The following is a 14,987-nucleotide window of genomic DNA, read 5'->3' on the forward strand; positions in this document are numbered from 1 at the left end:
TAAAATGGATTAGATGAATCTAGGAAGGAGACTGCATAGTCTTACAGATGACTCAGCCTGATCCAGGATAGCTCCTTCCCAATTCCTTATGGCAATTTGATATTTTTGATGTTTTGTTGTCATTTGTTGTCTTAATTCCTTCAGAATGCCTCTCAGAGGAAGACTCGTAGTCATTTTGTCATTTGAAATCTCTGACACTTGATTGTGGTGTTTTGCACATAGGAAAATCCCAGATTACTGTCTGATAGTTGTGGATATAGATGAGGTCCAGCAGGCATTTATGGTGCTTTAAGATATTTTTATTTGAATTATCTTTTTTTTTTTTTCCCCCCCCATAGCTTTATATAGAATCCACAAGAAAAGTAGGGAAGTTTTCTAATACCGAAAAACCTAACACTCTCCTTTTAACAAAACTGTCTAACCTGAGATTTGAGCTGCCTTAGCTATTGTCAGTGTCGATCCATTACTTCACAGTCTTGTACCTGATGTGAATTTGTAGCACGTGTCCTAACTGTCAGTATGCTCTCTCAGCACTTTCCCTCGGAAAGTGTTTTATTGTTGTTATTGTTGTCTTTTCTGTATGAAGACGAACCAATTCTAAAAGACTTTTTGGCCTCCTAGGAGGAAAAGGGCTCTTAGATCTTCAGCCTCACTGGGTGTCTGCTCTGGCTTGGCCGGAGGAAGGGCCAGCTGCACCGTGGACAGGCGACGCTCCGGAATTACTATTAATTGGCCGCATGGACGGATCTCTTGGGCTTATTGAAGTTGTAGATACTTCAACCATGCACCGGCTGGAACTGGAACACTGCTACCGAAATGATGGTATGTAACAATATCAATGTTTTAAAAGACATGAAAACTACATTTTTTCACCAACTTTGTTTTTAAAAGCAGTATATATAATCTCATGTGATATATTATTCATGAGGGTACCCCCTCTGGCACCTTGCTACCAAACAGCATTTGTGCTCCTGAGTGGAGAAAAGCCTCAGTGGGGTTTGGATCTGTGGGTTGTCCCTACAATAAAGGTAAACAGCAGTTAGTAGTAGACCCAGGCCAGCGTTTCCCGACGTGGTATAAATGCAATATAGGTTCTCTGCAACATCTGCTCTGCCTATGGATAGTGTGTAGTCAGTCTTATGTAAATTCCTGAGTCGTCATCACTTCTTAACAGCTCCAGTCCAAGGGGAATCAAGCAGAGCAGCTTTGGTAATTTACTTATTTTGCATTTTGACTTGGTAGAAGCCACTTCAGGAAACGTTTCAGTGTTTTTAGCACTCATAGCTAGGGGCAATATTGGAGCAATAAATAGATATTGCGCCAGATAAGGCCTAAATGAGGCAATAAATAGCGTGCTTTCTGCTTTCCTGTCTCTTCCTAGCTCAGATACCTTTAGAAGTATTTATAAGATTCAATCTCCCTTTTTTTTTTTAACGTAACGTCCTTTTCACAATGTCTGTGCTATCTTTCAGAATGGAAATAACTCAGTCATGGCCAGGAATTCTCTAGAATTTTTTTTTTTTTGAACAAATACATAAGCTTAAGTGGAGGGAAATAAATAAGTGACTTTAATGAAAAGGAGGGCAAATGAAACAGCCCTGATTATAGTGGCGTATTTACCATACAAATTCAAGAGGATTTTCAGACAAAAAGCATGTTAGTTAACTGTGATGGCGGGGGAGGTGGTTGCACATTTTACATTTCAGGCAGTTGCACTGTAGGAAGCTCTTTGGCAGATATGAAGTGGATTTAGTTCAAATAATGGTGTGTTTTTGCTCTTGCAGTGTCTGTCACATGCCTTGCCTGGCTGAGCGAAGACAGGCCCTTTGCAGTTGGCTATTCGGATGGAAAATTGCTAATAGGAACAAAGGAACCCCTTGAGAAAGGAGGAATTGTTCTAGTTGATGCACATAAGGTAGAGGTAGTCTTTCTGAAATTAATGTGAAATTTTTGTTGATAAAGAACTCTATTCAAACTGTTTTTGTTATTTGAAAGCTATTTGTAAAAGCAAATGCTGAAAATCAGCATATTTTAAGGAAAAAAGTAAAAAACTCTTGAGTGCTTCTCAGATTGCTCTCGGTACTTGAAGCCTGCAGGAGAGGCAGGCTGGAACAATAAACATTCTCCTTTCCACCCTTTCTTAGAATACTCTGTCTAGCCCATTGCTTAATATGTTTACAATGCCAGTAGCTTTTATTGGTGATTCATTCTGCAATTTCACTACGTAAAAATGAAGAGTTGTCTGTGAGTTTTGGTGGTGGTGTTTTTTTGGTGTGGGGTTTTTTTTTTTTTTTTTTTTTTTTTTTTAGAAAAATCAGAAAATGTGTCAGTATGAATAGAGAGAGGTTTTTTTTGGTACTATTCCTGAGTTTTTCTCAGGATTTTTTAATTTAATAGTCTGGAAAGTATCATAATATTTTCATTATTGCATCTCATTATTTCTGTTTGTTGTGATTTATATGATAATAAAATGCTTTTTATTATTAATAATGAACACCAGCTCTGAGGGTTGAATTTTCTGTTTCCTTTATGTTACTTGATGCCACTTTTTTTTTTTTTTTTTAAATCCTCTAGGATATGGTTGTTAGTATGAAGTGGGATCCAACTGGTAAAATTCTCCTGACGTGTGCTAAAGAAGAAACAGTGAAACTCTGGGGATACATGGGAGGCTGCTGGAGACGTCTGCATTCCCTGTCACATCCAGCAGTTGTGAATGGCATTGCCTGGTGTCCACTTCCAGGAAAAGGACCCAAATTGCAGCTTTTACTAGCTACGTATGTATTTTGTGTGTATGTGTGTGCTTATAGCTCTTTTCCAGTGGTTATTATTGTTGGTTATTAATGTTAGTTATTAATTACTGGTTATTAATGTTCAGAACAAGTGTGGTTTTTTTTTTTTTTTTTTTTTTTTTTTTTTTTTTTTTTTTTTAAGTTTCCTTCAAATATTTTTATGAGGATATGTTATTAGTAAAAAGCTACAGGGGAAAAATATAGAAAAATGTATTTATCCTGCTTGCTTTACATTAATTGATACCCTCTAAATTTATGGGAAGGAGATGCAGCTGATTGATAACTTTTAGGACATATTATTAATTAATACTATGTATTAATGACTTTATTTTTTGTGATTTTATCCTGACTGCTTTCAGAGGGTGCCACAATGGTCTGGTGTGTGTCTGGGCTGTTCCCCAGGACATCACATTACAGTCCAGTTCAACTTGTTCAGAAGGATGGTGGGACCAAGAAACGAGTGCCAAGGTAAAAAGTGGTCGACTTGGTGTTTAAGATACTCTTTATTCCGTGGTCGTTCTGAATTTGCGGGAGACAGAGAGAGAGAATGGGGGAAGATGGTCAAAACTCAACAATTTACTCAATTTACTTAAGAGAAGATATTGCTAAACAATGTTTCATATTAAACACGGGTGTTTATATAAATGTTTCATATAAAACACAGGAATTTTCAGAAAAGTAAAGATCAAAGGTCGAAATTAATTTAGCTAAAGATTATGCTTTGGTCTTTCTTACAAAAAAGACAAATTTAYACTAGAACTTGTTAACAGTTTAAAATTATCTTAAGGGAAAGATAAGTCAAGATAAATTTTAGCTAAGTAAGATTGCATTGTGATGTGTTCAGTATTGATGGGCTTTTTAAAAAAAAATATGTAACAAAGATATATTTATGAAAACAATTGCAGTATTCATCTTTTATTATTATCTCATTGGAAGTGCCACAGCTTTACTGAAGAGTATCAGTGTATAGAAGCTGCTGTTCTGTTCGTTTTTCCATAAATATGAGTTATTTTTTATAAGCAGTTTGTTTTGCAGGATGGATACAGAAGAGCAGTGGAAGTCAAGTGTGTCTTTCAGCTGAGAGGACATATTACACCCGTTCGGACTGTTGCGTTCAGTCCTGATGGACTGGCATTAGTGTCTGGTGGACTTGGTGGGCTCATGAATATCTGGTCTTTACGGGTAAGATTGTCTGTTAGGCAGCATGATTTTCTAGTTTAAGTCTCCATAAGGTAAAGATATCAGATTACCTTTCATTTACTTCCCATACAGTACATTTGTAACATATATTACAAACATTAGAGAAAGCATGGTTTAAAGTAATTGTAGAAAATTATACTTGCAAAAAGCTTAAATATGTGTGTTAAGTATGATTCTACTGCTGGTTCATTGAGTAGTCTTGATCATTTTAGTTAAACCTTGGAGAATTACTCGCTCTTTATAGATGTAAAGATAAAATCTGTATAGATGTAAAGAAAAAATTCTAGAATTTTAAAGCATATTGTGCAGCTTGGAAGTATATCATCCTTATATAGTGTATAATCTATATATGTAATTTTGTGTATTGAAAAAGAAGAGKTGCTTTAGAAACACACTGACTCCAATCACTTCTTCCTTAGGATGGTTCAGTACTGCAGAGTGTTGTGATAGGCTCTGGAGCTATTCAGACTGCAGTGTGGATACCTGAAGTGGGAGTAGCAGCATGCTCTAACAGATCAAAGGTGATACTATGGGTCAAAAGGGCATTCCTTTTAAATTTCTGTGWGATTGAGAATTATCTAATTAAAACGAAATGCCTTTGGTCAACATCTTCCTAGAAAAGAACAACAACACATCAGCAGGCCTCTGTGTGTATTGACTTTGTGCAGGATGTATTGCTTGACTCTTACCTGACTCTGAATAGATTTTTTTTTTTTTTTTTAATTTTATTTTAAGTTTTTCATCTTAAATTTCAGGTTTTTCTTTAAGAAAAGCTATTGGGGCGGGGGGGAAATCCTTAGAAGTGAAGCTGCATATGGCAGCTGTACTAAGTGGGTCGGGAAAATAGGAAAAGGACATGGTTGTTTTTATGCTTTGTGCACTCTGAGGAAGTTATTTCTTTTCTACAATAAGTTAGACACCTCTGTGATTTAATATAAAGGAGCGGTAGAATTAAGATTTTAAGGTTTTCTGTGTCAAGAGCTACTAGCATCTCAACAGTAGTTCTGTAAATTCAATTGAGCAATATCTATAAGCTTGCATGAGCCCCCCCAGATCCTCAAGGGAAAAACAAAAACACAATATTTTGGTGATTCTTTGAAAGTGTCCTCTAAATTTAGCCCAGAAATTGAAGCTCATATTACAAGGCAGATCCCCAGCTAAAGTTTTGCCAGAACTCACTGAAAAGGACTCTGCTTATCAATATTTCTTTACTTTCTTCTTTGGAGTGATAGTCATGCTGTCTTGGGAATATGAGAGTTGCACGTGAACAAGTAGAAATTGGAGTTAGCTACTTGTAGCATTACCAGCAGATTATTCATTAACAGAGACAACAGTGTTCAAGCTTCTACATTTTCTAGCTGGGAATTTAATTGATAAATTAAAATGATGGTGATGAATCATTGAAGGCTGAATATTCCTGGTTTCTGCAACGTTAATTTCTAACATGTCTTGTGACTGCTGTTAAACAGGATGTGTTGGTAGTGAACTGTAGCTCGGAGTGGATCTCTTCCAATCACGTCCTTGCCACGTGTAGGACTGCACTGAAACAGCAAGGAGTGCTCGGATTAAACATGGCTCCTTGCATGCGAGCTTTCTTGGAACGTTTGCCAATAATGCTTCAAGAGCAGTATGCTTACGAAAAGGTAAGAGGAGCTCCTGGAAAATTCCCACCTGACATAAAGGTATAACTCAGCTCACAGCTGGTTTCAGTCTTTTGGCACAGAACACGGAAGGCTTTTCTGGAGTTCTGGGCTTCACATCTTGTTTGAAGTTGTCTCTCAGTATTCTCAAAACCAGTGTTCTGCTAATTTGAGGATATTTTAAAATATCCTCAAAGAGAAGTTTTACCTAAGCACAGGAAAAGTATTTTTCTACAAGGGCAGCTTTGGTGGGCTACCATTTCTGAACTGATGGCTATTATATTTCTAACGGTGTGTGTTCACTTTCTCTCTGCCGTTCCGTTCACCTTTAGCCCCACGTKGTGTGTGGAGACCAGCTTGTCCATAGTCCTTACATGCAGTGCTTGGCCTCCCTGGCTGTGGGCCTTCACCTGGACCARCTCTTGTGCAGTCCCCCGGTGCCCCCGCATCACCAGAGCTGCCTCCCCGATCCCGCAGCCTGGAGTCCCACGGAGTGGGCCTGGCTAGAGTGTTTCTCCACCACCATAAAAGCTGCTGAAGCTCTGGCCAAAGGAGCCCAGTTTCCAGAATCCTTCACTGTTCCCGACCTGGARCCTGTTCCGGAAGACGAGCTCACCCTCCTAATGGTAATATTTGCTTTATTGCAGATCCGCAAGGAAGCATGTCAGTATTGAATGTATGCTGTGATGCAGAACATGCCTGAACTGCTAAGATTTGTCCTCGATAACATAAGCACTAGAAGGGCTAAAATTTAATTTTTAGCTAATTGGTTTAGAATATACTATAAAGTTTGTTCACCTCTGTGTGCCTAATTAGTCACAAGTGCAAAATGAAAGTCATCTGCATGCAGAAGTACATGCTCTTTAACAGTAATTTTCTTATGTAATAATAGAAATAAATGTCAGACTTCACTATGCTGACTTCTAGAGTAATTTTCTGGCATGCTCYTTTGAGCTCTGTTGGTAGTGCAAATTATTTATGTTACTTGCTATGATACCTTAGCTAAAAGAGAAATTTTGGACTTCCTAATTCTTTTTTTTTATCAGCAAGCTTGTAACATGAAAAGCAAATATTTCCATTTAAGGTATTAAAAAGCCATCAACGTCAGTAAAAGGAGAAAGAGAGTTTCATCGTGGCCTTTTCCTTGTGTTTATTAATTTTAAAGTATTTTTGGTGACTTCTGTGGGGAATAGAAAATTTGCCAAGTATTCCCTTGTGTAGTCTTCCGTGGTAATGCTTGATGGCAATTTTTGTCACTGCTTTCATAGGCACTTGTGACTCATGGATAARTTGGTAGCTAGTAGTATTAAGGAAATGCCAAAATGCAAGTATGTGAGACTGCACATCTTGTTTTTCTCGTTAAAATAATTTGAATGTCACTACTGTTCTTGTTTCAAATGAAATTTTATTAAAAAACAGCAAAATAATACAAAGCTTTGAACAGAATGTAACTGTGCCTTTTTGTAGGATAACAGTAAATGGATCAATGGTATGGATGAGCAGATTATGTCTTGGGCAACATCAAGGCCAGAGGTTAGTAAAATCTTTTGTACTGTTTTGTTTGTTATTCATTGTAAAATATYAAAAGGGCTCTTGTTCTAAAGCATCTTCCATGCTCTTCTGTAGGACTGGCACTTAGGAGGTAAATGTGATGTGTATCTGTGGGGAGCAGGAAGGCACGGACAGTTAGCGGAAGCGGGTAGAAATGTCATGATACCAGTAGCAGCACCTTCGTTCTCTCAGGCTCAGCAGGTAATCACTTGAAAGATATTTTTCTTTCTTCTGAGATTTCCCTAAAGCTCTTTTCATTTTTTTTTGTTAAAATTTGCTATAAAATACACAACTCATGCGTTTTCACTCAATTTCCCATTTTCAAGGGAAAGTTTTTACATTATTTCGTAAATTTGCAGTAAGAAACCATTGAAACATGATGAAACAAAACTGTTTGATATGACATAATTTGAAAACACTCGGGCAACTCTAGCATAATATATACATTGATTTTCTTAAACCACATTGTCATTCAAGAGGTAATGTCAAAACTAAATATTTGGTAAGAGTATCTTGTGGGAATATATTGTAATTTCACTCACAAAACGATTAGTAAGTTTAATTAAGTATTTTTTTGTAATGTGATTAAGTAATAAAACTCAAATATGGGATGATATTATGTAAACAAGGTTATCCCCAAAGGATTTGCCGTGTGACAAAGCAGTCTATGATCTTGATTGATATAATTTAATATTGTACATTCTAATGCCATGTTCTAAAGCACCAAACTCATTAAAACTCCTGTACATCTTTCTTAACTAGGTTGTTTGTGGTCAGAATTGCACTTTTGTCATTCAAGCTAATGGCACAGTTTTGGCTTGCGGAGAAGGGAGCTATGGGAGACTGGGACAAGGAAATTCTGATGATCTTCATGTGTTAACGGTCATTTCAGCACTACAAGGTAAAACTGTTGGCTTTGAAGTGAGTCGAATTCTGATTGAACAGAAGTAAGCATTTTAATAATTAGTATAGTTATTTGTGTTCACGCTTTTTTCCAGATTGACGCTTTAAAATTTTGTACTCTAATAAAAAGCTTGAATGAAATTCCATACTTCTACTATGACTTAGAAACAGTTCATTTCCAAATCAGTGGCAGACCAGAAGCATAGGTTAGGCATGAGAAGATGCCATTTTTCGTAAAAGCAAGGAAATACCTGTAACAAGAAAACTGTATTCTTAGTTGATTCACTTCCAAAACTTAATTTGCTACCGTCAAGGATGCTGGGATGAAAGGATGTTAGAATTTCATGTTGTAGTTTGTTCTGAATTTTCTTTTCTCCTTTCTCTTTAAAAGGCTTTGTGGTGACACAGCTGGTGACCTCCTGCGGCTCTGATGGACATTCAATGGCTTTAACAGAAAGCGGGGAAGTCTTTAGCTGGGGAGATGGAGATTATGGCAAACTGGGACATGGCAACAGCGACAGACAGCGCAGACCTAGGCAAATAGAGGCTCTGCAAGGAGAAGAAGTGGTGCAGGTTCCAAATATAYTTATATTTTTTTAAACTTGTACGACTTGTAGGCATGGTACCTTACCACTAGAAGTTTTATTGACTTGGGGTGACTGGTAGAAATAGTGACAGAAATGTCCCCAAACCATTGCCAGTCTTAGCAGTGTGAATTCTTAAAGTGAACAAACCCAGGGARCTTTGATAGCTCTCTAGCTTTATGAACCAAGAGGACAGTTTTCCTCTGAGAAAGTACTAACCTGACCCCTCCTAACATTATCCTTGAGGAAGATGAGAGGCAGGTTGTTGGAGCACATCATTAGTACTAAAGCTTCTGTATTTTATCTCTTTATAAAGTAGATATAATTCAGCAAAGGAAAAGCCTAAATATGTAATAGCTGACACACTTTCTCTACCAACTCTATACTGCCTGTATTTTGCTTGCAGATGTCGTGTGGCTTTAAGCACTCAGCTGTGGTGACGGCAGATGGCAAACTTTTTACATTTGGAAACGGTGATTACGGTCGATTAGGACTAGGAAATACTTCAAACAAGAAACTCCCAGAGAGAGTGACAGCACTGGAGGGTTACCAGATTGGACAGGTWTGGCTTAGCTAAAACCAGCAGCGTATCTTTGCCTTAAACTGGTGTTTTCAACTTATTTTGCTTTGAGATATAACAACATCGGTTTAAGCAACTTTAGCTTTGGCTTCTGTTTTGAATACAGTGGYAGAATTTCACTTTCTAACTTTTTTTCTTAAATGCGGCAGAATATTTCGATCCTCTTTTTGCAGAACTGCCCATGTATTTGAACATGGTATAATACAGATGATAATACTTTTAAAAATTTGTTTCATCTTTTAAGGTTTGGGCATTYTAAAGCCTGAATTCTTCGTGTATTTTATATCCTTAAACCATGAGCATGTGTAGTATGAATCTGTTCTTTACTTTAGGAACTGAGAAGTTGAAAATACCTAAAAGGCTTTAGGTATTTTAGGCTTTRATACCTAAAATACCTAAAAGTGCTTCTGAATGGCTTTAGAATGCAGTATTAAATTGTACAAGTTCTGATGTGGTTCAAATGATGCTAGTGTTTTAAAATACAATTGTACCTTTCTAAGACAGGTTTGTAGTTAGCAGTAGGGATAACAATAGATCATAAAAGTCTTTTTCTCTCTATCAGGTGGCCTGTGGACTCAATCATACTGTGGCTGTATCAACAGACGGCTCAATGGTGTGGGCTTTTGGAGATGGAGACTATGGTAAACTTGGCTTGGGAAATTCCACGGCAAAAAGCTCACCACAGGTTAGAATTCAWGAAGAAATTATCTTTTGCATAATTTTTTAGTGCTGTGTTACATTCAGATTGTAGTTTTCAGAAATTAAGTTATTAATTCCACTTACTCTACTATAGCAACACAGAGTAGCGTAAGTATTTCTGGTAGCTTGTTTAGGCTGAGCCTGAGACCTCAAGAATTACTTACAAATGGTACTTAGCTTATGCTTGTGACAATGAAAAGAGTGAAAATGTCAAGACTGGCTTAAATCAGAGAGGTTTGTTATTTTGGAATTTGGTAAAGGAAGCTGTTTACACACTTTTCTCCCCTCCAATCCACTCTTCCACATAAATAGCAGGCATTTGGAATAATTGTATGTAGAACAAGGTTTTAGTTTCATTAAATTAAAAAAACTGTGTATTGGCTTCCTGTATTCAGTTACAAGCTTTAATTAGAGTAACACTATAATATATGTATTATATCATGAGAATGACAAGTCCCTTTTCAGAACCGAGAGTTAGAAGAAAGTATTTTTTCCTTCTTTTAACATACTCATCGCTCTTTTTCACCTCACTAATTCCCTTAGAAAGTGGACATTCTTTGTGGAATTGGAATCAAAAAAGTTGCCTGTGGAACCCAGTTTTCTGTTGCATTGACGAAAGATGGTCATGTATATACTTTTGGACAAGGTAAGACAATTTGTTAGTTGAATCTCTCCAACTGTAGTTTTTTATTTATTGAAAATGAATGGAAGATTGTTAAGATATATCTATAATGATGAATTAACACTTTTGAGATTTATACTGACCTTATATAATTTTGTAATTTCAGCACAGCAATTTTAATATRAATCAAAGTTTATAATTGTATCTAGTTTGCTCTTATGATAACCTGTCAATTTATTACTTCGTTTTCTAAATATTTGCATAAAATGTAGTTGACTTTCACAAGCCCAAAAGCACGAGGCCTGAGTGTTTAGTTTGTCTGATGAAGCATATGTCACAAATCATGAATCGAGTCACTACGAGAATCAATAGTGAATTTCCARGAGTGAAATACATTTACTCTTTTCTAAACTGTTAATTTGTTTGCATTGTGAAACCATAAATTCAGGTCTAGTTGCCTAGTTTTAATATAATTTTTAATTRTAATTTAATATAATTTTTAATTATAATTTATGATCTTGATTCAGTCTTCAAGTGAAAGTAACAGTTTAACAACACTAATGAATCTTGCAAACTTTTGTAAGAAACGTACGCTAGATTTTACTCCCTTTTGTGTCTCTCTGCATTTTGCCTGCAAGTAAAAATAACTTTTTAAAGGGAACAGGTCTTTACGTATGTACATATTTCCTTGCCATTGTAGATCGCCTCATAGGTTTGCCAGAAGGCCGAGCTCGAAATCACAACAGACCCCAACAAGTTCCAGTACTGTCAGGAATCTTCATTGAAGACATAGCTGTAGGAGCAGAGCATACGTTAGCTTTATCATCCACAGGGGATGTGTATGCTTGGGGAAGCAACTCTGAAGGACAGGTATGTACATTTTTCTGTTAATTTTTAACATTTGTAAAATAGATTATGCTCTGTAAATCTACTTGGAACACATCTGATGGAAAAGAAAGTTGGTGTCACTGTCCATATTCTGTCTTGACCATAATTTTTTTTTCTGTGATTTTCTTCTTGATTTCCTGTCCTCCTACATGAAAAATAGTTTGAAAAAGTACCAAAAATATTCTWCCCAAAAGCATTCTAGGTAAAACTTCTTTTAAAAGAAGAGTTTTACAAAATTTTACCTGGTTCCTGAAATATCATCTACTTTTTAACAGAGCAAAATTTATGGTAGGTGAAAAACAGATTTGTGAACTCTTGGGATTCTTTTAATAAAGAAAGWTGAATCAATCTTTCAACAGACATTCAGACAAAAAAAAGTTTGTGTTTCTTTTGAACACTGAAATTATATCACTGACCTCAAAAGTTCATCACCTTCCCCTACTCCATGATGTATATTTAGAATTTTTAGAAGGATTTTGAAATTTTGATAGGTTTGCATGCTGCAGCACTAAGAAGGAGCCTCATAGTRTACTGACTGCTGATGTTCCAAAGTAGACAGACTTGGTAGTCTAGTATTTTAGGACTGAGTTGCTGAGAAGGTTTCTTGGAAGAATTTCTGAAATTAATACTTTTTGTAAGGGTAATTACTTTGTATTTGCAGAGGACAAAAAGCTGTTAGTGTAAAAGATGTAGAGAAACTTCATTCTGAAGATGTGTTTTGTTTTTGTAAAAGATGTGTTTTGTAATTTGTAAGCCAAATTTCTCCTTTGGTTTAAAAAGTCTGTGTTTTTAGGAAGTGTAAAAAAAAAAAAAAAAGAAATGCCTTCACAGCATAGAGCAGTTAGGCTGCGAAGGAGTTTACAGGACTAATTAACCACCTCCCAAATTTCTAGCTGTTTTAAAGTCTCTCTTCCATCCATATCTGTTATTCCTTTTAGGTATGGATGTGCTATTCTAGCCAAAAGAAAAGGTTAACATTAGCATAATAAAAGGTGTCTAAAGTGTTTATCCCARCATATGCTACAGAGATAACTCTACAAGTATTTCTACCATTTGCTCTGAATTTTTACTTAAGGAGTTTTAGAAGCATCATATCCTCTTTTGCGTTTTCCTTTGTGCCTTTTACATGTACTCTAAAAAGCTTGGACTGGGCCATACTAACCACGTCAGAGAACCAACACTAATAACAGTCCTGCAAGGCAAGAATATTCGGCAGATCTCAGCAGGACGCTGCCACAGTGCTGCCTGGACAGCTCCTCCTGTGCCACCAAGAGCTCCAGGTAACTTCCACATGTTTGGGGTGAAGCTTGCTTGGTTCTGTGTCCACACAAGTTTTGTTATATCCCAGCTTGCTACCCTTTATGAACTGCTGTTCTTCCTCTGTGATAGGTGTCTCAGTGCCTTTACAGCTTGGTTTACCCGATGCCATTCCACCCCAGTATGGGGCACTGAAAGAAGTGAGCATTCACACAGTAAGAGCAAGGCTGAGGCTGCTGTACCATTTTTCAGACCTCATGTACTCTTCATGGAGATTGCTGAACCTCAGTCCCAATAACCAGGTAAAATTCCTTGTGAAAAGGCAGCTTGGCAGTGTTTTGCAGTGCCATGTCACTGAAAAGTTCCGTTATAGATCAAGAAAGATGTTAGTAGCAGGATCTGATTTTTGTAATAAATAAAATATATAAATCCTGATTAAACTAGTCTTTCTGCAAAATATTGTTACGTATATTCACTTTTMCTAATACTGATGTGTCAAGATTCATTTCCAAAACTCACTAGCGTTAAAGCTATAAAGGAGATAGATGAAATTGTCTGCTTCATAAAGTACTGAAATGATAGCAATTAATTGTGAATTAATTCTGTAAAGAAGGGAGTTAATGCTCTTTATTATCTTAAAGCTTAATCTCATCCAACTCTCTTGCAGAATAGTACATCTCACTACAATGCAGGAACGTGGGGGATAGTGCAAGGGCAGCTGAGGCCCTTGCTCGCGCCRCGGGTCTACACGCTGCCCATGGTGCGCTCCATAGGAAAGACGATGGTTCAGGGGAAAAACTACGGGCCTCAGATTACTGTAAAAAGAATATCAACCAGGTCAGTATTTTTTTAATGACCTAGTATTAGACATCAAACAAATGCTACTTCATAGATTTCATAATTTCCGTGTGCTGAATACCCTCTGTACACCTTTATTAATCATTGGTAACACTTCTGTGAGTTACATTGTATGACTTTTTTGAATTTGCAGGGGTCGGAAATGCAAGCCCATTTTTGTACAGATAGCCAGACAGGTGGTAAAGCTGAATGCATCAGACCTTCGCCTGCCCTCCCGTGCCTGGAAAGTGAAACTTGTCGGAGAAGGAGCCGATGACGCAGGAGGAGTGTTTGATGACACCATTACAGAAATGTGTCAGGTATGAAGGTTCAAAGTGCATGGGATGAGCTTGCTTCTTTTTCCGGTGTTTGCCTGTGTTTTCAGATTCTCTTTATGCAGTGTAACGAGCTCTTTCTATCCATCAGTGCTTAGCCACTGTGTTAGAGCTCAGTTCTTATGAATGTGTTTGAGAAAACAATTTGCCTCATACTGTGACAAAGAAATGCCACGTTATGACGTCTTGTGCATGGCCCTATTCTGCCTAGCCAAGGTTTTCTGTAAGAGAAGTCGCACTTGGTTCCTTGAATCTTTGCAGTGCAAAGATATATGTCACATCTTGGGTTCAGTGTCAGGAAGGAAGTTGGTAAATACAGGGGAGATTCTGTTGCTCTGTACCCAGTTAATGGCTGTTTTTGAGAGCAYAGCTGTGTGAAGAGCTCAGTTTCCAGAGGAACTGGAAGAGACTCGCAGGAGGGGGATAGAGCTGGTCCCTACTGGTATGGACTGCCAGGAGTTATGTTTAAAGGGTGTCTTAGCCCTGGAACAGCTGTGGTTGTTGTCAGGAGAAGGATTCAGACAATACTGCTGAAGAGCTTCGATTGCTTCCATAACTGCCAGGAGTCCCTCATCCCAAAGAATGAGGAATAATGCTATCAAAAGGTGGTAATTAGTGTATCTGCTTAATACAAAATGCGGTAACAGTTATGGATAACACTGGAGCTGTAATTGGAGTTACAATTAGGATGCAGGTTGGAAGAGACTGAAGCACTCCATTTATTAATGTAGTTACCTAAAGGCCTAAGTTAAGGTGGATCTGATAGGGATTTCAGGCTTAATTTATGGATTCTTTCCTAGATAATTTTCATATAAAAACAAGACTTTTCCTCATTTCTGGAAGAGRCTCCAGGAGTGAGTATCACAAAGTAGTCACAGTAAAATAACGGTTATAACCTGACACAAAGACAGGTAGTGAAATAACCGTATTTTTTAGTAGTAGAGATCGTATTTACCATGTTGTTTTTTCTTAAACATCCAGGTGAATTTTTAAAAAATATTCATTGCTATCATAGCTCATTCTGTTTTATAATGTTATAATTTCATAATATCACTATTATTATCCCAGGGCCTAAGAAGGCTTTTTATTGTTGCTTTTTAAG

The 14,987-nt window shown here is 37.1% G+C and overlaps 1 protein-coding gene across 1 annotated transcript in view; it reads left to right on the forward strand.

Annotated features, from left to right (window-relative positions):
* Positions 1-14,987, forward strand: part of HERC1 (HECT and RLD domain containing E3 ubiquitin protein ligase family member 1) — a 65,599-nt gene that overhangs the window by 46,851 nt on the left and 3,761 nt on the right. The window contains exons 53-72 of the mRNA XM_026038647.1: positions 622-822; positions 1,785-1,915; positions 2,575-2,774; positions 3,149-3,257; positions 3,825-3,971; positions 4,409-4,510; positions 5,459-5,632; positions 5,962-6,255; positions 7,097-7,162; positions 7,256-7,381; positions 7,943-8,081; positions 8,475-8,656; positions 9,074-9,229; positions 9,810-9,932; positions 10,490-10,592; positions 11,269-11,438; positions 12,598-12,736; positions 12,846-13,015; positions 13,381-13,550; positions 13,705-13,870. Coding sequence (XP_025894432.1) covers positions 622-822; positions 1,785-1,915; positions 2,575-2,774; positions 3,149-3,257; positions 3,825-3,971; positions 4,409-4,510; positions 5,459-5,632; positions 5,962-6,255; positions 7,097-7,162; positions 7,256-7,381; positions 7,943-8,081; positions 8,475-8,656; positions 9,074-9,229; positions 9,810-9,932; positions 10,490-10,592; positions 11,269-11,438; positions 12,598-12,736; positions 12,846-13,015; positions 13,381-13,550; positions 13,705-13,870 — 3,068 coding nt within the window. The remainder of the gene's footprint in view (positions 1-621; positions 823-1,784; positions 1,916-2,574; positions 2,775-3,148; positions 3,258-3,824; positions 3,972-4,408; positions 4,511-5,458; positions 5,633-5,961; positions 6,256-7,096; positions 7,163-7,255; positions 7,382-7,942; positions 8,082-8,474; positions 8,657-9,073; positions 9,230-9,809; positions 9,933-10,489; positions 10,593-11,268; positions 11,439-12,597; positions 12,737-12,845; positions 13,016-13,380; positions 13,551-13,704; positions 13,871-14,987) is intronic.

The sequence above is a fragment of the Nothoprocta perdicaria genome, unplaced genomic scaffold (assembly GCF_003342845.1).
Source record: "Nothoprocta perdicaria isolate Ctin4 unplaced genomic scaffold, notPer1 scaffold_214, whole genome shotgun sequence".
Classification (NCBI taxonomy): Eukaryota; Metazoa; Chordata; class Aves; order Tinamiformes; family Tinamidae; genus Nothoprocta; species Nothoprocta perdicaria.